This window comes from Danio rerio, chromosome 15 (assembly GCF_049306965.1).
Source record: "Danio rerio strain Tuebingen ecotype United States chromosome 15, GRCz12tu, whole genome shotgun sequence".
Taxonomy (NCBI): domain Eukaryota; kingdom Metazoa; phylum Chordata; class Actinopteri; order Cypriniformes; family Danionidae; genus Danio; species Danio rerio.
Genome location: NC_133190.1, coordinates 26,470,069 through 26,492,500, shown reverse-complemented (window position 1 = coordinate 26,492,500; position 22,432 = coordinate 26,470,069). Strand labels below are relative to the sequence as shown.

At 39.1% G+C, this 22,432-nt stretch overlaps 1 protein-coding gene across 50 annotated transcripts in view; it reads right to left on the bottom strand.

Annotated features, from left to right (window-relative positions):
- The window catches only part of myo18ab (myosin XVIIIA b), a 173,054-nt gene that overhangs the window by 96,139 nt on the left and 54,483 nt on the right, over nucleotides 1-22,432 (bottom strand). For 13 of the 50 annotated variants that reach the window (XM_073923711.1, XM_068213726.1, XM_073923733.1 and 10 more), the window contains 11 exons: nucleotides 21,588-21,830; nucleotides 21,049-21,095; nucleotides 18,569-19,765; nucleotides 17,848-17,940; nucleotides 17,580-17,645; nucleotides 15,202-15,324; nucleotides 10,796-10,861; nucleotides 8,098-8,185; nucleotides 7,582-7,688; nucleotides 4,659-4,835; nucleotides 1,170-1,380 (listed from right to left, as the gene is read on the bottom strand). In XM_073923711.1, the coding sequence (XP_073779812.1) occupies nucleotides 1,170-1,380; nucleotides 4,659-4,835; nucleotides 7,582-7,688; nucleotides 8,098-8,185; nucleotides 10,796-10,861; nucleotides 15,202-15,324; nucleotides 17,580-17,645; nucleotides 17,848-17,940; nucleotides 18,569-19,765; nucleotides 21,049-21,095; nucleotides 21,588-21,624 (2,212 nt within the window). In that variant the 5' untranslated portion in view covers nucleotides 21,625-21,830. Of the gene's footprint in view, nucleotides 1-1,169; nucleotides 1,381-4,658; nucleotides 4,836-7,581; nucleotides 7,689-8,097; nucleotides 8,186-10,795; nucleotides 10,862-11,984; nucleotides 12,174-15,201; nucleotides 15,325-17,579; nucleotides 17,646-17,847; nucleotides 17,941-18,568; nucleotides 19,766-21,048; nucleotides 21,096-21,587; nucleotides 21,831-22,432 lie in introns of those variants that run through there. The other 37 variants (XM_073923744.1, XM_073923750.1, XM_073923745.1 and 34 more) reach the window with 11 other exon arrangements.

Below are 22,432 nucleotides of genomic sequence, written 5' to 3'. Positions count from 1 at the left end.
ATTGTGTACTTCATAGTACCTTAAAAGTGTGGTCCTCAACCATTAGGTTGCAGACTGGTATCGGTCCATGAATCAATTGGTACCGGGCCACACAAGAAATCGTTAATTATTTCCGTTTTATTTATTATCCGAGTCTGAACGATCTTTAATTTTGAAAAATGACTATTTTTCCGCTTACATCTCGGCCACTTGGGCGCCCATAGTTAAGCCATAAGCAGCAAAATGAGCAAGAATTAGACATCTTTGGTAAGTTTCTTAGCTAAGGGGAAAGGGCCAAGTGAAGGACCTGTTAACTGCCAAGGAATGGATTCGAAACCTTTTTGCCCACAAATCAGTTGAATCCACCATGTCTGTACAAGATCAACTGTCGGATATTGCAAATGAGGGCGGGCTTTTAGGGGCCGTTCGCGAATTACATCTTAACTAAAGTTCGCACAAGTTCGTTATTTCCAGTGGAGGTTTGTGGTTTGTGCACACTCATGTCTTCCAGATGCACCCATGAATGAATGCCACAAGCACGAGCGAGTGACAAGAACTGACCGATCACATTCATACTTTGTAAGAAATATACACATTTCGGTAGACTAAATCTCAAAAAAACACAGAACACTCGTGCTCTGTAATTTTCTCTTTAAAACTTGTATCCGAGTGACAGCAATGTTTTGTCAACTTGTCATCCTCTGAGAAAACGGTTGACAGTCACCTAGCAACCTACAAACCACCTCCGCTACCCTCCCTGGTCCACAGTAAAATTGTAAGCTTTGATTGTTCCACGGTGATAAAAAGGTTGGGGACCAAAAAGGTTCAAAAGCGTACCCTACTCTACAAAAAATGTCCTTTATGGTACCAATGTGCACCTGTTGGGTACTAAACTGTACTTTTTAAAAAGGTACTACCCCAAGGCCAGCTTTTGTTCTTTTATTTCTGCGTGTGTAGAATAAATAAAAACTCAAACTGAATTTAAATTAAAAAGCTAAAATATATTACAAAAAATATGGAGGCTTAAACATATATAATCTTTTCGGAATTAGGTTCATATATATCAATAAAATTCAATAAAATTTAATAAAATAAAATAAAATAAAATAAAATAAAATAAAATAAAATAAAATAAAATAAAATAAAATAAAAACTATAGCGATTAGTACGGGTAAATTTTCCATACGTACCCGTAAAGATCTTTCCAGTGCTGCCTGCTATAGACACCAGGTACTGGACTAAATGCTGGCAGTTTGTGGTCTTGCCACTGCCGCTCTTTCCCAAGAGCACGATGGACTGGTCCTGTCGTGTTGTCAAAAGGTTTCTGTAGGCGGACTGGGCCACTGCATATATATGAGGAGCCGTGTCCTCCCGTCGACAGCCTTTGAACATGTGCATCACCTGAAACCACAAAAAGAAAAATAAACTTCAAGCTCACTAACAAACACATTAATATCCTTAATGCCTCTTGTCCAAGTCAAGAGACTTGCTTAATGAAGATCACTGTGGGAAAAAGGAAAGCAAGTAGCTTACAGGCCAAGCTAATAATCGAACAATCTAAATGTATTACAGTGTTTATTTTTCTGTACAACAGAAAAGTCAATAATAAAACCGTAAAGCCTCAAATGCAAACCAATAAACATTCATTTTCCAATGAAAGGGAAATCAATAGCTGTTAATTTGAAAAGAAACTTGTCGTGGACTGCCTCTCCAGCACAAATGCAATAACATTGTCAAATACATCATAGTTTCAGCTTCAGAATGCACAAAACACTCCACACAGCCCCTAATTAGCTTGATCCATAATGCAAAGTCATTTAATTGGGACCGATGACCGAAAAAAAACCTCTCCTCTGGATTGTGATTGCATTTTATGGGTAGTAGTTTATCTTGCATGTAATCCAATAAAGCTCATTAGCAGATTTCAGTCGCACATTTCCCAATGCGTTTAACTGATGAAGGGACAGCTGTATAAAATATAGTACCCATAATGCATTACATTCCTTCACACGGCAGAGCAACATGTGGTAAATGGTGTTTTTTTTTCATGTTAAAATGGGTTTTGTCTTAACCATCAGTGATTAAATCGATATTAAATGCGACAAACATTAGTTTGAATAGAACTAAATAGAGTCTAAATTAGATTATAACCCTCACCATTTATGTTGAACATGTGCGTTCCACTACACTGAACTGTCACTCAAAGCAGTTGCCATGGATACTACTAACGTCTGGGGAAGGTGCATTAATTTCAAACTTTGATCAAAATCAAAGCCCCTTTAAGGCAAGTCATTTCATTTGACAGCCATCTTTGAAACGCCTCTCGGGCAGTGTGCTCGGGCATTCTGTCTGAATGAGGAAACATCAAATTATCCAAAACTGTTTGCCAAGCTTACGATTACATTACTTATTTGTAATCACCAATAAAATTAAAGAACAACCGTCTCATACTTTATTTCTAAATGTTTGACGTTCTTAAAACTGACTTCAAGGTCATTAGTGAAGAGAGAATCACATTCTTGAAAGAAGGCATTCATAAAAATGTGCATTGGCATTATGAGATGCCTAAGAAATGCTTATTCTACCAAGTAGCAAACAATTGGCTGTGGCTAAGAAAAGGATGGCTCAAGAGAAGGATGACAAAGGATGAAAGGTATAAGAAACAGTAAAAGGAATTTATGAGCGAGATCATTCAGAGAGGAGATGCTGAGGAGGTGAATGGGATAACGCTAAACATGGTAAGCTAGGTAAAACACACCAACAAGGCATAGGTATGGACAGGGCCGGAGCAAGCTGAACTGCTGCTCTAGGTAAAGGATGGTCACGCTGCCCTCAACCCTAAAGTGAAAGCGGGTAGGGGTTTGGAGTGTGGGTGAAGAGGGTAGTGTCGCGGACGCCGCCCTCTCTACTCTGTTGCCCTAGACGCAGATATATCTGAGGGCGCAGGTGGTGAGGGTAGTGAGCGGACACTGCCCTCTCTATTCTGTCGCCCTAGATGCGGATATAACTGATGGCGCGGAGGGGTGAGGGCAGTGTTGGGGACGCCGCCCCCTCTATTCTGCCACCCTAGGCGGCCGCCTAGGTCACCTCTATGGACGCGCCGGCCCTGGGTATGGGGCTGAATCATGGATTCCCCCATTTATGAGTTTTATTTTCTAGCGTTGATTAAAGTTTGTTGATTGTTGGTATAGTGCTTCAACTTTCGAGATTCACTTTTTTTTTTCTCTCTAGTTCTTACAGTGGTTCATCATGATACTTTATTGTGTAATGGTTTTATAGAATGTGAACAATAACTGAATTGTGAACTATTAGTGAAAGAGCTGATCATTGTTTTAACCAGGATGCTACATGGCGAATCTCCTCCAGGAAAAACAGAGACTCTTTGTTTACAAGTTTTTTGGGTGATTTGAATAGCTGCTATTATGTGATGTGCGTTTGACAGAATAGACTGTACCTTGCGTTAGTTTCATACAGATTACAAAACTTTCCAGTGTAGTGGGTTCATTTAAATGTTTCTGTAGTGTCGCATTGTGTATGGGTAGACAGACTAATTGTTTGTAGCAAATTTGTCACTTCACGTTACGTCAAGTTAGGACCAAGCGGCTACATCCCGCTTTACCTCGTGAAGCCAATACGGATGTAATTGAAACTGCAATTCACTGACTCGCCTTTGGGGGCTGGCTCCAGGATCTCCAAATATTCACTGGCTACAATGCTAAATTGGCCAATTTTACAGCTGATAAAAACATGTTTACAGCCTGGTAAAAAGATGGTTTTGATGCACATAACTAATATTATCCTTGAATTTTTTTTATAACTCATCGGTTTCGTTTTTATTAAGTTATATTAGGTCTGCATAATTAAGAGCGTGGCCACTTGAGTGACAGCTCTTACTGATCACCGCCACGTCATTTCAGCTGATTCCAGCTGATTAGCCCATGAACTCGGCATATATATCGTATTTTTGTTTTGTTTTATGTGGCTTTTTTTGTTAGATTTACACTGTCAATTGCTTTTTGGAATTTTTTCCTACAATTATCAAAAAATATGGCATGCTGTGCACTTGTGTTCACAAACCATTCAAGTTGCCTCCATTTCCCAGGTCAGAGAAATTATATACTTGTATACAATATCTATAAATATATTTGTTTTTTTTAAGATCATGTATCATTTCTATTTTTCTTTAGACCTGTAACGCACTCCAAAATCTGACAGATTGGTTAGCTGTAGGCTATCAAACAGTCATCTGAAATGTTGTCATACAGTTTTATGCCTGGATTCCATAAACAGCCTTGCATTTATTAACACAGACTTTATTTTAAGTATTTGAAAGTAATTCACAAATAGTACAGTATAGTACACAACAAAGCACATGTGGTCAGAACATAAACGAGCAAAACACTAGCAGGCTTCTGTAGCTCTGCTCACGCTCCGCCTCTGGCCTTTTTAGATAAACCCCAGTCGGTGCGATGACACGCAAACAAAATGGTGACGGTTGGCCACGCCTACTTGTAGCTTTATTTGTGTTCTTCAAAAACCCATGGTTGACATTGCGGATACTACATCCATATCTCTTACAGTCTATGGTTAGGACATGAAAGAAAGCAGGTTTTTTCACAATTGATTGCATTTTTGGATGCTACATAACACAAAGTCATATTTGGATGCAGGGGTCTCACCTTTTCGGAGTACATGGATGGGGCGCTGATAGGGTTGACAATCACCATGTTGGGCCCGGCGTGTGTGTGGATGAGGTTTCCTCCATAGCGCTGACGCAGGGAATGCATGACACTAGATTCATTCAGGTAGAGCAGAGCTGCCAAGTCCTCACAGCGGTCAAATGACGGCGGGTTCGCCTGGATTGAGGGGGATCAAAAATTACAGGTCACAGAACTTAATAAGCTGACTGCTGATGAATTAAAAGAGTGGGAAATCTCCTTAATATGACAAAAAAAAAGAGAGAGTGTAAGAGGTTTTAAATTGATGTGCCTAAGTCGTAATAGCCTCAAGACTGGATGCCAAGTCTTTAATGCAATTTAAAAAGTTGTCAAGCTCAACTCTGAATCCAGCTTCGCAACTCCCTCCTCAAACAGATGGTTCAAAAACTTGATTAGAGGTCAGTCTTGACATTATGGAAATGATCAGCTTAGAGCTGCCCTTCACCGGGAGGCATAAAACACTGTGCCAAGCAGAAAGTGAAGTGACAATATCTCCCAGCATATGTCTCATCAAGGCAGAACAGTGCAAACACTGAAAATGGCTGTGCTGACCTGCCAAACGATTCTATTAAAACTTGTATGCGAGTCTGGTTTAAAAATCAGGCCAAATCCCACCTGTTTCTCTATGACCCATATCCTGGCATCATTTTCTACCACCTGTGCCTGTCTAACCCTCACATGACTTTGGTTTCAGGCCAGATAGTAGCCGAGTTCCGCAAATAACCCACTGCACGAGCCCTGCTGACCTGAAGATTCATCAAAACACACAGATATTCTGATGCTCAACTGCACAGACAAAAAGAATCACTGTTTTCCATTGTGAATGGGCAATCTCTGAATGTACTGCATGGCTTCTGCTCCATTTTAAGATTGGAGTCAAAAACAAGCTAAAATAAAATATTTTAAATTGAAATTATTTTCAATTAAATTTAAAAAGAAAGAACAACTTGTGTGCTTAAAGAGTAATGAACTCAGTACAAAAATAACGGCAAACAAAACATCTTGCAAATGTCCAATCCCAAAGCTTAATCTTTGGTTCAAAAATAGACTATATTAAAGCCAATCTGCCAAAACGACAGGAATTTTTATATTCACACATTAAATACTTTGTCTCCTAGGGGGTTGAATTTGGATTTTGAGTTGAAAAGTTTTTGCAATTGTATGTATGTTTATGTATGTATCTATGTGTATGTGTGTGTATATATTTTTGCTGTCGTTTTCAGTTTTTTTCAATTTGTGTATTTTGTTCTTCTTTACTTACTCATTGGTTAATTGGGATGATTATTGTTTGCAAGTGTGATGTGTAAAGTTTGACTATGGCTGAATTCGAAATCGCATACTTCCATACTATATCCTCTTAAAGCCCAAAGTGTTTTTTTTTACATGCATTTTTTATTTCTCTTTGCTATTTGGGCTTATTGGAACTTAATTAGAATAAAAATAAAAATAAAAATTATGTCCATATATGTGTGACTCATGGTCTGAATTGACATAAAACACTTTTTCCTGAATGTTTTTTAATGCATATATAACCGAGTTTTTTTAATGAACTTGCTTTGAATATCAGAGAGTCAAAACTAATTTTTTTTAATTATTTCCTGTTTGACCTAATGAAGGCCTTGCCCTATTATAAAATATCTTTCGAGAGGTAAAGTGGCAGTGTGCAGGTTTTTTGGACTTTTTCTATTGTGTTTGGCTTGATCGAGCCAGCCCCTTCAGGAATTTCCTAAATAGGCACATACTGATGCTTTTCTCTCCAAATATATTACATGACAATGTTGCTAAACTCCAGATCAACCACAGATTATCACTGCATGTTTAGCTCCACCCCCAATTTCCATATACAGTAGCTTAACAATAAGTAAAGCAAACAAATGGCTTGCAGACAATAAGATAGCTCAGAATTTTATAGAAGTATATTAACTTTATATTTAATGAAGCTGAAAATGCAATGCTGTGCTGATGAAATTATATCCAACACTAATGCAGGAGTAGGGCATATATCGAATTGCAATAAAACTGATGTGGATAATAATAATAAGCTCTGAACTTTTTTAATTCTATGCTGATCTGAGAGCCAATTATATAGCAGAAATGTGCAACAATGGGAATCTAGAAGTGTGCTGATATTAGTCATGTGCCGAAATGTGATGTGCCAAAAATGATCAACCACCGAATATAGGTTTTGTTTTGGACCCTCTAATTTTTGTGGCTTCAGTCAGTGTTGGGATACTCTTTTAAATCTGGAAGCATTAACAACTGACATCCAAATATAGAACGTTATTGTTCAATATGGAAAATAATTAATCAAGATTGCATTTTTGCATATAGCCCAGCGCTATACTCAAAATTGTCTGTCTTGTGTTGTAACTATTGCTTAGTCTCTTATTAAAGATCATTTGGTATGTGTGTACTTGGTATTTATGCAGTTTTACCCTAAATCATTGCAGCGTCTGTCTAAAAAGATAGTAGGTTGTCAAACATCCATACAGTGGTTTACAACAGCATGTAAAAACAGTGACCCTTTTAAATTATTTTACATTTCCAAACTGTTAGACACTGATATCAGAGGTTGTTTACTTCTAAGCCTATACCATGACTATTTAAATTGTGCGATTCGAAGAAGCAGTTCAAAACAGTGCAGAAAATAACTTTTTTTTTTTTACACACACAAATCTTAATTGTTTTGGTAATAAGGTTACTGAAGGTTCCATTCAGTTATGCTATTTTAATGAGGTCAAAACCTGCAGGGAACAAAAAAACAATGAAATCTATGACATGCATTAAAATAGAATCCATTTCAATCTAATAACAACCCTTGAATAAAATATGTTATGTGTGCATACTGAAATGCCAGTAATGTGATGAGCATCGCAAGACTGACCTTTTCTACGTCATCCTCATCCACATCCAGTACAGTCCCATCGTGCTCCAGTTTGATTTTCACTTTCCCCTCGGGTAGACTGCCAGCTTCTGTCTTCACCACAGTGGCTGCGAGGACAACAGAGAACATTGAGGAAATGCACACAATATCAAAATGAAACAGAATTGTAATAGTCTTTTAATATACTCCTGCCATTGAAGCCCACATTATGTTAGAATCAAAATCGACCCCATTTTCTTTTGATAATAAATGTCCCCAGTATTATTTTGTGTGAAACATAAGTGCACAATATTCCAAAGAAGAAAACGTTTCCGTAATCTTTCATCAAAATGTAATAACGTTCTCCATCTCCAGACGACGTTATATTCCACTCTGGCTCAATGTTCTTTTTTTACACAGAAATGTGTCAAATTTTATAAGTTAAATGAGCAGGGAATGCTATTTCATGTTGTCTTCAACTTAAAATAACAGCGTTCTAGTAATATAGATATCATTTCGCATGGCTTTTATACTAACCCAGAGAGAATCCATCCTTGTGGACCAGCCACACTTTCTCCGAGCCATACCATGCTTGCTCCGCAGCAATCTGCTCCTCGGTCTTCACCTGTAAAAGAGAACAACACCAGTCAGACTCATTATTGATGACTTTACACAGGCCCTTTGACCAGCAGCAATGTCACTGATGCTTTAAACCCACTCCATGCAATGGTCCACACTTATGGGATGAGGATAAATATCATTTAATGGTTCTTTTTACCCTGATTGGAAACGTCTGCTGACAGTACAGCTAACAAAAAGGCATTGTTCCCCAACATCTAAACTGGAAAATAAGCTTAAAATGTGGTGGGTTGTCATGCAAGACGGGGTTGAGTTTAACTGCAGGTATAGACGAAGCCAACTCGGGCTTCAAATGATAGACGGGGTCAGATTACAAGCCTGATGTTCTGGTTGTCTGGGCATGTCTGATTCCACCGCACTCATGCTTGACCTACACACACTGGTCTGAACATGAACTCTGCTGCGGCGAAGGGCTGACAGTGAGAGATAGTATATCAGTGATCCATGATGGGATGGAGTTGTGTTCCAGTTCACATGCTTCTCCTCTGGTGTTTGGTTAGTATAAGGTGTTATGATTGAAGATAAACCAGTGCGCTCTACAATTACAGTTGTACGGGAGGGGTAGAAAACACTACAGTATGACCACTCTCAGTGCAAGTTAAAGCTGCAGCCTGTAAGTTTTGTGTCTTTTATTGTCATCTCTGTTTGAAACCTGCAGTTGTGGATATTTGCCAATGTGGATACTGCATTTTGGAGGAACTAATTCTATCTTTATACTCAGTTTCACCCAAACAAGAATTTTCACCAGAGAATGTCATCAGAAAACAGTACAGTTCCACTACTTTTGTAACTGAGGTAAAAAAAAAAAAAAACTGTATTGCTAAGAATAAATAAAACTAAATACTAATAGCTAATAAATCAAACTATGACCAATTAGCTTATATAATATTAAACATTTAATTTGTATTGTTGGACAAATGGCACCACGCTTTTTTTCATCAAAATCTACCTGTGCAATATGATAATATATATCATAAAGTGATTGTTTCACTTTATGTGCTATTATTTATTCTGTGCTGTTGCAAAATGCATGTTAACTGTAACATTTTTTTGTCATTTGAATAAGCACAATTTTACACTAATTTACAATAACTATTTCTAAATACATTTTTAATTTGAAAAACAGCTTTTTTTAAATAACCACCAACCATTAACAATCCTAAGCATGTCATTTTAAAGAAAATCGTGAAATGAAAAGGGACAATTAATTAATTGACAATGTAAGCCTTTGACAACTAGCAACTAATTAATTGACTAAATATACTGTAAATTTACCTTTTTATTTATAACCCTTTGTTTACCTTAGGTGGCCAAACAACATGAGACAACATTTTATTTAAACTAAAATAATAATATCAGAAAGAACATCTTACAACCACATTAAATCAACAAATTCCTCTTGACACAACAAAGATGGCCAAGAAAAAACATTTTTTAAGTTAGCATTTAGATAAATTGACTGTTTATTTATAAACTGACTGTTAACAAAGCATAGGAGATGGCATGAATACAATGAAATTAATAATATTGTCATGAGATTTTAAACTAAAACCACCAATAGGTGGAGTCAAGTCTTCGTCTTTGTCACTGAATGATTCATTTAATTGAGTTGTTCAAACAGCTGATTTATTCACAAATGTCTTTCTGAATGGACAACTGAATCATTGTCTCATGTAAAGCTCAAGATTCATTTAGAAACAAAACATGGAATGGAGATGTACAGCGGCTGAGCTGTTTGAAAGCATTTAAGACATTTGGACAACAGTGATTCTAAAAATACATTGCATCATTTACGTTGTCATTTTAGGGATAATAATGGTTCATTTTAGAAACAGGGAACCTAAAAATCATCCGTAGCTTAGATATTAACTTTGTTGCGTCTCTGAACTGCTCTCTTAGATGTTGTGAAAATTGTGCGAAATGACGCAATGAACTGTATTGCGATTGTGCATGGCACCTTATTTCAATTCCGAGTTCTGATTGGTCAATCATCATTGTTTATAAGTCATAAATTACCATAAATAGATCATTTTAATATTTAATGTGCATGATAAGTTTTACATTACATACACTCTGGATAGATCTGGATAGTAAAGGGGAGGTGGGGTTTAAAAGGGGATGTCATTTTTTGTCCATAAGGGGGATGCCATCCCCCCTCAATTCGAGCACTGTGTATATTAAATTATACTGTAATATGAGATGTTTGTCATATCACCCAGGCAGTCCTACTACAAATACAACTCCAATTATAAAACATTATTTACAAGCGCACCACTGTGAATTGGGCTAAAGTAAGAAGACAATTTTGAACACTGGCTGGTCTACCAAATTTCATTTTATATCATTTAAATGTTACGGGCTGCAACTTTAATAACAATCCAATGCTAATTAAGTGTTAGATGAACCCACATATTTAATTTGGCCAGATTGTCTGATCTGATAACGGCAGGCAGCTCTATTTCTGGGGTTTGGGTGCTGTCAATGAAATGGGATGGGCAAGAACACAACACTCCACAACACAAGGGCAAGTCTGACACAACAGGTCAAGGGTGGGATTATGAGGGTCACTACAGCACACACACAGCAGAAAGCAGACCTTAGGATGAGCGGCAGCAGCATGGTCTGCTTTTAGGATTGCCACAGGATCCTCCTCCACCTGTTCCTGTGAGACGGCAGGTCAGCATGAAGGGGCAAGAGCAGCGTTAGACATCATAACACTTTATTACGGCATCTCTCAAGCACACACTCATTTATCAATTTAACAGCCCAGCTCAGCACTGCACATTTAAAGCATCCTGTAAATAAAAAGGGTTATTGATCATGTTATATAAGGCACTGCAGACATCTTTTAGGAGGTAAAAGAAATTAAAGAGCCCATATTATACATGAAATAGGGTCATATCTTGGTTGTAAGGGTCTCCAACAACAGTCTAATATGCATGCAAGGTCAAAAAACACTTTCATGGTCTTATAATCTGCATTTATTTTTATCTAATTATCCCAGCGACTCCTGTATGAATCGTCCAGTGATTCATTTGTTCCCAAACCCCTCCTTAGCGCGAAGCTAATCTGCGCTGATTGGGCCGATGACAGTCTGTCGCGATTGGTCGACTGCCTTCAGTCAGAGAGGGAAATGGCCAATTGCTAATCAGCAATTTAAAAAGTAATCACAGTTCATACACGCTCGATAGTGTAGGCGTGGACATTAGCTGCCACACTATGGCGAGTGGATAGTGCCACGGATAACCGAACGAAGGAGACAGTCGTGTACTCGCCATACCACACACACACAAAAACACACACACACCTCCGGATGACAACGCTCCCGCTTCAGCCCGCACCCGCCAGGTTTTAGCCTGAGAACCCGCTCCGTTTTCTGCCCGCCGCGCCCGGTCCCGCTAGAGCGGAGAACACAACCAAATATCACCCAGTATACAGTCCAGACAGCCAAGCTGTCTGAATAAAAACACACACACAGCACAAAGTACACAAAGCTCGTTCGTTCGTTCGCTCTCCCTACCGCTCTCTCTCTCTCTCTCTCTCTCCCCGCGCCAGATTTCTGCGGCGCGGGAATACATTTCCGAATAAATCGCGGGAGCAGAACTCTAGCACGGAGCTCCATAAACAAACAGCACGCGTCGCGTTTTTAACGTGACTTTGCACGCGATAAGATAATATATCCAGTTAACCTGATACAGTACACGCGGTTACAAGTAACAAATCACAACTAAATACATTTGCAAGCTAGAGTAAACGAGGCAACAACTTTAACCGCACGTACTTACACTTGAGAAATGTAGGAAGAAACCCATCCTGACGTCCATCAGTTACTCTTTACTGATCCTTCCTTTAACAAACTCAGATGAAGTATTCTTTGTAGCATGTTGCTTCCAGAAGTTTCCAACTGCTTGGTTATAATGCTGAGGTTTCATCTTTGGGTAGAGACCAAGTGTGCCGCAAGCCTACGTTTGAGTGAAGGTTTCGGCCGTTAGATCGCCCCCTGGGGGCTGGCTGCAGTACAAGTCATAAAGCCCGCCTCCTCCGTGTTAATGAAGGAGACTTGAGCCCAAATAAAAAAAAATATTACACTTGCAATAAAATGTCCCGAAAGATAGTTCTGGTCGATTAAGGCACTGGTTATTGTGCTGAAATAGGTGCAGATCTTCATTTTTGTAAACAGTTTGTTTTTAGCAGTAATTTAATGCTGGGCGTGTCATCGTGATTGACAGCTGTGATTTACAGTTTCTCAAAGCGCGGCGTCTGAGCTTCGGCAGGAGACTGAAGTAGACTGAAGTGTTATTATTCGATTTCTGTGTTATTTTACCATGACAAAATGAGTTCAGCAGTAAACTATAGTTTCTGACATACATGATCCTGGTGGAACACTGTTTATTCGCTAAGTTCAGGGCTTTTTCGGGCTTTATTAGTTTGCTGATACACGCCTAGCCACCCAGATAGCAAAACACAGTTCCGGCTAGATTCTCGCCTGCCGGAGACTTATCTCTTAGAGCTCAGACTGACTAATGTTACCTCTGCTGGACCTACTCCGGATGCCTGGACTCACTACCCAATTCCAGCCCGAGTCACTCGAGCCAGATGCGGCGGCCAAGCGAGCAGGCGCTGCCGCATGCGAGCCGGAATCAGCCCGCGACGCCGCGAGTAAGTTATGCGCTGCGGCCCGGAGCTGGCGCGATTGAATATATAAAACCCTCATATTTGTTAACGTTATTACATCCACTTGTGTTGATATGACAGCAAACGCATGCTGAGAAGTTCGGGGGGCGTAGTTGATTTTACATAAAGCGTTTGATTGGAAGCTCGACTCTGCTCATTTTCGCGGCTCCTCCTCTGGCTCCATCAGACAGTCCTTCTGCGCATGTCTGGCTCCAATTTCAGCAGTCTTTTGCGACAGTTTGTGCCCGTCAAGCAGGCGTTTTACCCTCAAGGCGTTCAATGGGAAAAAGGGCTGTCGCGTCGTCCATATTTTTTACAGTCATTGGTAGAGACTCAATATATCCATCTGCAGTGTGACTTCAATCGACCGGCATGTTTGTGTGCGTGTGTTTGTGGGTGTGCGTGTGTTTGTGGGTGTGTGTGTGTGTGTGTCTGGGTTACTGCGTCAGAGGGCGGGGCCTCAGGTTTGAAATCTCCCGGGTTTGCGCGTGCACGTGAAAAACTTTGTTTCGTTCGTACGTCATGGCGAAACACCTAATGAGTCGGTATCAAGGCGACTCGTTTGAAGCACTATGATTCGACTCTTTTATAGATGAATCAACAGTTTTAAACACTGTATTCTTACAGATTTAAGCCTTAGCTGGATACTTCACTTCACTTAGAGCTGTGTTACACACTACATGGAGGGGAATTTTCAAAAACCCATAATATGGGCTCTTTAAATAAATATTACGTATGGAAAAATCTCATGAAAGCAGTCAAATACAGGTCATATTTAACATGACACAAGTCACATTTAACCCTCATAAAAACTGCGCTTAAAAAGCTGTCATGTTTCCAGACATGTTTATTTACATTTTTAGACAACACAATACCAATGCAAACTTCGGAAGAGTTTGGTGACCCAATAATAGGGCTGGGCGATTAATCGAAAAGTAATCGTAATCGACAATCAGAATCTATAATCAATAAAATTTTTCCAGGACATTTTTTTTATTACTTTCCCTAACATGTGTAGAGTCACATGACCCCGCTGTGTTAAGGCTGAATTATACTTATTATATTATGAATTATACTTATAATATTATACTTCTGCCAAGGACACGAGTACAGTCCGGAGCAGCCTTTGCATACCCACGCACCTTTTAAAAAAAATTGACTTACACATAATAACGACAAGTAGCTCAAGCTTTTGTGATTGGTTGGTTTGGTAGCTGTGATGATGCATAGAGCCGCATTTTATGCAATGTGTGTTTTAATTTTAGTTGCTTAATTATTTTAAAATCAAGTAATGCACTCTTCATTCAAAAATCTCTCACTTGTAATATGTGAGCATATTTACTGTACAAAACTTATCAGTAAACCATGAGGACAAAAACATAAATTAAAAAAATAGAATAATCATTCATTAATCATAATCCAGTTAAAATGTTCAATTAATCGAGATTTAGATTTTAGGCCAATTGGCCCAGCCCTACCCAATAATGACATTTATTTTTGTTAAGGAAAACAAATTAAGACAGCTTTACACCTTTAAGATAATGAAAGCCTTAAATTAAATTATGCAATGTAAAAACTAATACATTAGGGCTGGGCGATTAATCGAAAAGTAATTTGACATTCATAACCTATAATCAATCTAATACTTCCAGGTTGATTTTTTCAAATAATTAATGAATCGTAATCAAGTTAAAATGTTCAATTAATCGAGATGTTAGGCCAAACCGCCCAGCCCTATAATATATGATTGTACGCATGTATATGACAATTTTCATGAGATTCACCCATGCAATTATTTGACAGCTGCATTCAATTTCAATCCACATGGTCTGAGTGACTATAGACATCTACTGTAAAAATACAATAAACAAAACCAACAGCATTGTTAGCACATATGCACACCAGGATATAAGACAGTATATTGGTGATATGAGGTAATGTATAACTAAGGTAATGTAAAGCATGAGGCATCAAAAGTTGATATTCATGAAGACAGCAACCAATCAGAGAGCACACCCACAGCTATTCAATAAAAGCGGATCAATTGTACAGAAGCAAAAAATGACACATTTTCAGGGTTTCATGCAGTCACCATGCACCTCATAAAAATGCTAGCTTAAAATGATCATTCATAAGCAACACACAAACAAACAATCCAAAATATGTTAAATAAGCAAATACTTCCTTTCAGCTAGCTAAAATGCTAACATCTAGCAGTAAAGTCATAAATCATTTTTGTCAGACAACAGTTGACAATGCAAGCACAATTGCATATATAGTCATGATGAGGGTGGGGGGGTGAGTTAGAAAGAGGAACAGAGGGCTTACACTCCAACAGGTCATACGAGCGCACACTCCTGCCAAGCCATGGAGGGGCGCAGTGGGGGAAGAGCCATCCCTAGAGGGGCCCTGTACCTGAGACGACGCAGAGGCACTGGCCACAGGTTCCAGCTACACCAGCCAGCCAAACAATCACAGCCAAAGTGACAGCAGTAGATGAGAGAGAGAGGAAGAAATGAGACTTGTATCCAGATGAAAAGACAGCAGGCACATGAGGGTGAGATGGACATGCATGAACTGATGAAAACCTGTTTGCTAGAAGCTGTGCAGAAGACAGCAAACATGAAAAGGGGATAAAATAGGGCCTAAAAACAGACGTGGGGTTTAAGAGACCCATCACTAAAACATCAATGTCTAAGCTCAGTAGAGGATGCTAAGGCTTTTCCAAAAGTATTTCAGAAAAGGAAAAACGCCTATTTATTGGTCTTAGCAAAGCAGCCATGATGCATAATACAATACAAGCTCATGTCTAACGCCTAGTGAACTGCTTTGTTGTATACTTTCTTCTGCATATAGGCACTTACACTATAAGGTAGCATCCCAAATATACAGGGCCTTGAAAATGACAGAATTGGGCTGAAATAGTCCAAAAGATTAGCGCCAATAATCTAAAAGTAAGCTATATAGACAAAAAATACATAGTATATTTTAGAAATTTGGGTAACACCAAGTCCAGATGTTTAAAACTATGTAATTCATTAGAGCAGTGGTTCTCAAACTTTTTTCATCAAGTACAACCTCAGAAAAAAATTGGCCAAGTACCACCATGACGGCGAGGCAGATTAATTCCTATCATAGGAATATTTGTGGCAAGGCGGTGGCGCAGTAGGTAGTGCTGTTGCCTCACAGCAAGAAAATCGCTGGTTCGAACCTCGGATGAGTCAGTTGGCATTTCTGTGTGGAGTTTGCATGTTGCCCCCGCGTTCGCGCGGGTTTTCTCCAGGTGCTCTGGTTTCCCTCAAAAGTCCAAAGACAAGTGGTACAAGTGAATTGGGTAGGCTAAATTGTCCGTAGTGTATGAGTGTGAATGAGTGTGTATGGATGTTTCCCAGAGATGGGTTGCAGCTGGAATGGCATCCGCTGCATAAAAACATATGCTGGATAAGTTGGCGGTTGATTCCGCAGTGGCGACCCCAGATTAATAAAGGGAGTAAGCTGAAAAGAAAATTAATGAATGAATGAAGAATATTTGTTATTGTCAGCCAATTTAAACATTATAAATAGTTTGAACATTAACACTGCACTGTGCTTATAGGTAAAAAATAAATGAATAAATAAAAAGTCTAATTTTAAAATGTGCTTTTAAAAGTTAACGAAAAATGGTAGACAACAGTTCTTAAAGTAAAAAGAAAACTGCTCTGCTTAAATGTAAAGTATTCACAAATAGTAACCTATTCATCAAAACCTGAAAAATGTTGCTTTGACCTCAAAGATATAGGCTATATGTCATCATATTCATATATAAACCATTTTTAAAACCATAACACTTTTAAATATGTGTTGCATGTACACATGACATTTGTATATCTTTGAAATCGAAACATTAACTAGCGTTTTAAAATAAATCATTTGGAATTAGGCATTTAAATTAGAAATTAGATCTGCTGCACGTCATTTACAATTCACAATTCACAATTTATACATGATTTATCCATTCATCTTAAGAGAACTGTGAAGATTATGTTAACCGCAAACAGAGACTAACTTTAATTAGGCTATATTCTAAAAAGTCGCTTGGGTCTACGTTCTGTGTCTTGCGACATTTGAATCACATCCAGATAAATTGTTGATTTTTAGCATCTGATAATGCGATGAACTAAAGTAAACATTCTAAGAACACCGATGTGATCGTGCGCTTTATGGCACAGCCGGAGCTGATCACATCAGTGTAATCGTTCATGTCAAAGGGTCAAAAGTGTGTTATTATTTTTTTCTTTCATTATTCAGTATTTCTTGGCGTACCACTAGAAGGAAGCACATATACCACACAGTTTGAGAACCACCGTACTAGAGCTTTTGAATATAGATATAAAATAGTTCTAAATACTGAGAAAATAACTATTACATATGAAGGCAAGATGTAGTTACTCTGCTTGTATTAATGTCCTTAAATCCCCTTTTCCTCATTAACAATGTAGTGTATTAAACCGTTTCCCCTTGAGTATTTAGTCAGCATAAAAGCTGTCAAGCCTTAAAGTGCCTTATTTATAAGCCTACACTCAGTGCAGTTAGAGCCACGTAAAACAGTCTTGATAAAGCACATTTTAGCAGAGAGAGAGAGACACAGAGATGAAAAACACCAATCAGCAGAAATGAAGAAACAGAAAGTGAACAGAAGAAGAGGAGAAAGAATGGCCAGGCATTACAGATGCAGCGAAGATCCTCTCCAGCCGTCTCTGTGCTTCTTCTGTGGGACTCAGTGGCGGACTCTCCTATAGGTCAGACCACCAAGAAGGGGTGAGTCTAACTATGCACATGGCTGTGTTATTGAGAAATGTTATGTAGCTGACAGCAATTTATTCAATAGGATAAATTGTAAAAGCTTTACAACAAAATCTGGATGGAAGCAAGCAAAGTGTAGTGTTTATGTTAGCCATGCTCCACTCCGCAAAATGCATGTGCACACAAACACACCTTTTTTGACAAGGTTGGTAGAGTGGGTTTAGAAATGTTTCCAGGAAAAGATCTCCCTGCTGAAATCGGGGGCATATGTGCAGCTGTCTTCACCTTCAAATATCATGTCCAAACCACACACAAAGTAATAAAAGTCAAATCCTTTAAGGGATTGATGTCAGTAACCAATCAAAAATTAGTCCACCAGCTTTTCCTGGCCATGCAGAGAACCAAACCACAACCAAGCAACAATCAAGCTTCCATTACACTGTTCTTTGAAACAGAAATAACACCACCAACTCCTAAAGATGTAGTCTACTGTCTATAATCTTGCTAGGGTCCACACAGAAGCAAGTTTCTCTTGATCTTGCCCAAAACAAGTTAACGAGTTTCTGAGGTTGACTGATCTTAACACACTCCACTACTGAATTGAAAGATCTGCTAAAGCTACAGAGACAAGAAAGGCCACTCAGAAAAAAAGGAGAAGAAGGTAGTAACAACATATGTCTTAATCATCAATACCTCCAAGAGATACAAACCACAAGAATATAGACAGAAGGTGATCTGTGTACTAAGGAAACAATGTAATCAGCTAAAATTAGAGTAACATGCTCATTTGCAGGCAAAACCAGGTGGTACAACTCCAGAACTACTGGTACAGGGCATAAACATTAGTACACTCATCACACGGTTAAATTAAGTAAAGCAACCCATGCATCCAAGTTATTAGCGTGACCAATACCTCTGGTTTCTTTACAGGCATCTGTTTTTGGGTGGGAATGAACCCTGTTGGAGGGGCAAATGGATCTTTTTTGGCAGCTGGGGGGTTAGGAGTGTTGCATTTACCAGAAGCGATTGGAGCAGAGGTAGCAGCTGTTTTGGGGACAGCAGGTATAGAACTAGAGATAACAGGCAATGTTTTGGGATCTGGAATTGGAGTTGAAATGGTAGGAACAGAATTTAAAGAAGCTGCTTTCTGTGTAGCAACAACGCCTGAAGGAGAGGAGAGGGTCGGTGGTTTTGAGTTGGAGATAAATCCTAATGGTTTGGGTGCAGGAATAAATCCCAATGGAGAGAGTGGATTGGGTTTGGGGGGTGGGATGAATCCCGCTGATGGAGAAACAGGAGACTTTGTAGTTGTTGAGGTAGTAGCAGGTGGTGATGTCTGTTGCTCTTGTTTTAGAGGCTGGGAGGGCTCCATCTTGGGCCCAGTTTTATGTGGTGCTGGTCCAGAAATTTCCTTCTCTTGAGATTTTTCTACAGGTTTTACATCTTTTTCTACAGGATCATCCTTGCGGATCCGTGGACGAGGTTCCCTAGTTCTGCCTCTCGTCATCAGGCTGGTTAGTCCAGCAGCAATATCGTCTCTTTCCTCCTTCTTTATGGTATCATGTTTGAATGAGAACATGGGCACCTTCACAGCTTTTGGTACAGATGCTGGTTCAGGTTTTGGTGGTCCTAAACTGTGTTTAGGTTGTTCCGGGACCAAGGCTGCAGGTTGAATTGGTGTGTCTTCTTCACAAGAAACTACCCTTCTAACAACTCTGCGCATTACCTTCACCACGTTCTTACGTGTCCCATCCTGCAAGTCCTCTACGAGTTCGGGTTGGCTGGTAAAAGGTGTAGTCTTGACACTGCCATTGACAGCACGATTGACTTTGCTTTCACCATTCAAAAAAGGTTCAGGACTTAAGGAGTACCGAGGAGGCTCTGGGCTTTTGAAGCGCTCTGGCATCTTGGGCACTTCAGAAAACCTTCTGGTCGCCATCTTGTCTCTGTTGGGTGAGGGGCTTTTAACACGTCTGAACTGAGGCTGGGACTGGACCTCTGCTGGCTTGTCCTGAACAGGCTGAGGACTCTTGGTACGCAGAAGGCCTTTGCCAGGCTCTAGGCTGGGCACTGACTGGGAGCGGCTACTCAGGCTGCCATCACTGTCAGACTGTACACCCACACCCAGACACAGTAGATGCAGAAAAGTCAAGAAGACAAACAGATTTTGAAATCAATATATTAAATCAATAAACAGAATGTGATCAACACACTCAAAGGTTTGTTTCAGTTATTTCCTGTTTTATGACTGAAGCCCTAAATTTTTTTTCTGATGGCAGCCTTCCAAACAAAAGTTAACACAGTAAATATTGTATATTCTACCCAAAAGACAAAACTAAATGAAACCAATATGCTGCCCAACACAATAAACTAGGTGAAAGGGAAGAAGAATGCTGATTTCTATTGACATTACACAACAGCTCTGTATTCAGTAGATAAGCAGAGGAGGTGAACTGCAGCATAATTCACTTCATGCACAGAACATGTTTTCAAGCTTTGTACACTCAGACTGAAAGTACACCCTTTCACCCTACCCTGCTGTTTCTTGACTCCTACACACTTATCCAGTAGATTCTGTCACTGTATTTATGATATATACTGAACACACATAGACAAAGATCTGTCAGCAGTAGTATGTAGCTCATTGCTGAATACTATTTTAATGCTACTATAAACACTCTGCTTATTACAAAACCTTTTAAAATGTAACAAATTCCTCTTATAAAAAGAGAACACAAATGATAGATGGAGGCTTTTGTTGAAAATCCACTAACACTTCAAATCACACTGAGATACTGACTCAGAACTTTAATTAAGGTGGTTTACTGATAATAAGTTTGCTTTTCCAGGGTCTTAATTTAACCACAAAAGCACAGCTGGTGAAGCACAGCAGCTGCACATCAATCAACAGAACAACAAAGATTCAAACAAAATGTCTCCATCTTCAAAACCATTTAGAGACGAATTACTATGCAGCAGGTGTGATTTTGAGAAATCAATGGTTCATATACATTAAATAAATTATGTTTATATAATTCTACTGGGAAATGATCGGCTCTTAAAGAAATAATTTTTCTTTAAGTGTGATGCCACCTATACAGGCTTCCTGTGACAACAATTTAGCATCATGTGTGAAAACATAAAGACTTGGAGCTAAAAAAAAAATAAAAAAAATAAATAAATAAAAAAAATAAAAAAAATAAAGACTTGGAGCTGGCAGTATATCATAATGAACATAATAACTGCAAATTTCAAATTAGATATGTGCAACTAACAATAAATAGACAGAGTGCTTTTCAATTTGCATTTCTTCTGTTTCAATAAGAACATCAGTACTCTCTAAAAGTGCTGCAATACTTCATTTGTTAGTATGCAGAATATCTGGCCACTTACATTGTCTTTTGAGCCCTTGGGGATTGGCTTGTTCTCTTCTTTGATCTATAAACGTCCATGTGAAAAGGTCATTAGCATTTGACTAAGAACAATAAGTCTATGCTGTGCTAATTATGCAGATGAATCCAACATATTTCATGCAGGATATATATTTTTCAAGGAAGTATAACTAAATTGAAGCTTAATAAGGCACCAATTTACAGTGCCTGCCATTTCTAATTATACATTTTAAGCAGAAGCATCAGTTTACTGCCATGTGTGAGTCAGTGGCAGCTTTTCAAAATGTAATCAAAAGAGCAGTGTCAGAGAGGTACACTCTCCCATGACGATGAAGCATTTTCACACAGCGATTCGAGTTTTCCATCTGCCCTGAACACATAGATACACATGCATGCCTTGAACAGAGACTGTTAGAAACTGTGCAGTCATGAACCGTGCACATGGCACCACTGTGCATTGCTACACATTTCATGCACACCACCTAGCTGATGTCACACAGTGCAGAAAGATGAAAATGGAGAATGGAACATCACTTTCCTTTTGCTCCCAGAAGGAAAAGCGTGATGAGAATGCCATGCTGGCAACGCTGCTGTCATGGGCTGGGCCGGGTAAGGGTTTGATGAGGGAGGGAAGACGGGGTGAAAAGATGAGTGACAGATGGAGCGACCAGCAGACAAGAGGCTGCCACAATGGATGCTGGTCTTCACAGTTATGTTATATGAGGTCACAAACTTCAGATAAACAAGACCCACAATGCTGGAAAGAGGAGGCGGTTCTTGGCTCTGTTGGGTAAAAACAAGTGGTTAAACACACTGGGATCTGCCTCAAGTTGCATAATAATTTACGTTTGACATTAAGGAAGGATTCAATATTGTAATTTTAAGACATGAAGGCTCATTGCACAGCTGCGGTCTGAATTCAGTGACTATCAGTGCTGTGGACGCTGGTTAATAATGACACAATTCAAGTTCTCTCTAAAGGACCCACAAACTACTTATATTTCACATTTTACATATTTAACCCTGCCAAGCATTGGTTGAAAGCCTATAGTGTATCAGACAATATTTTATGATTCTTTTTGGACGTATAAAAGTCCCTGATCACCTTGGACTTGTTACACCTATTAGGCATGTTTTTCAAAATGGACAAACAGGGTCTTAAAAGTTGAGCTTGTACAATTTCAACCACTCCTAGTGGTAGTAAAAAATGTATTCGGCTAGACTGCTTTCAAAGAGCAGACACCCTTGTAGTTGACTGCATTTGAACAGCTATCTACTCTCTGCTTAGTGATCTCATTCTTAAGAGAGCTTTACGGGACCTGCTGTTAAAGTGTACTAGCTAGACACGACTCTAAGACATTGCGTGCATTCATTTTAAAATGGCA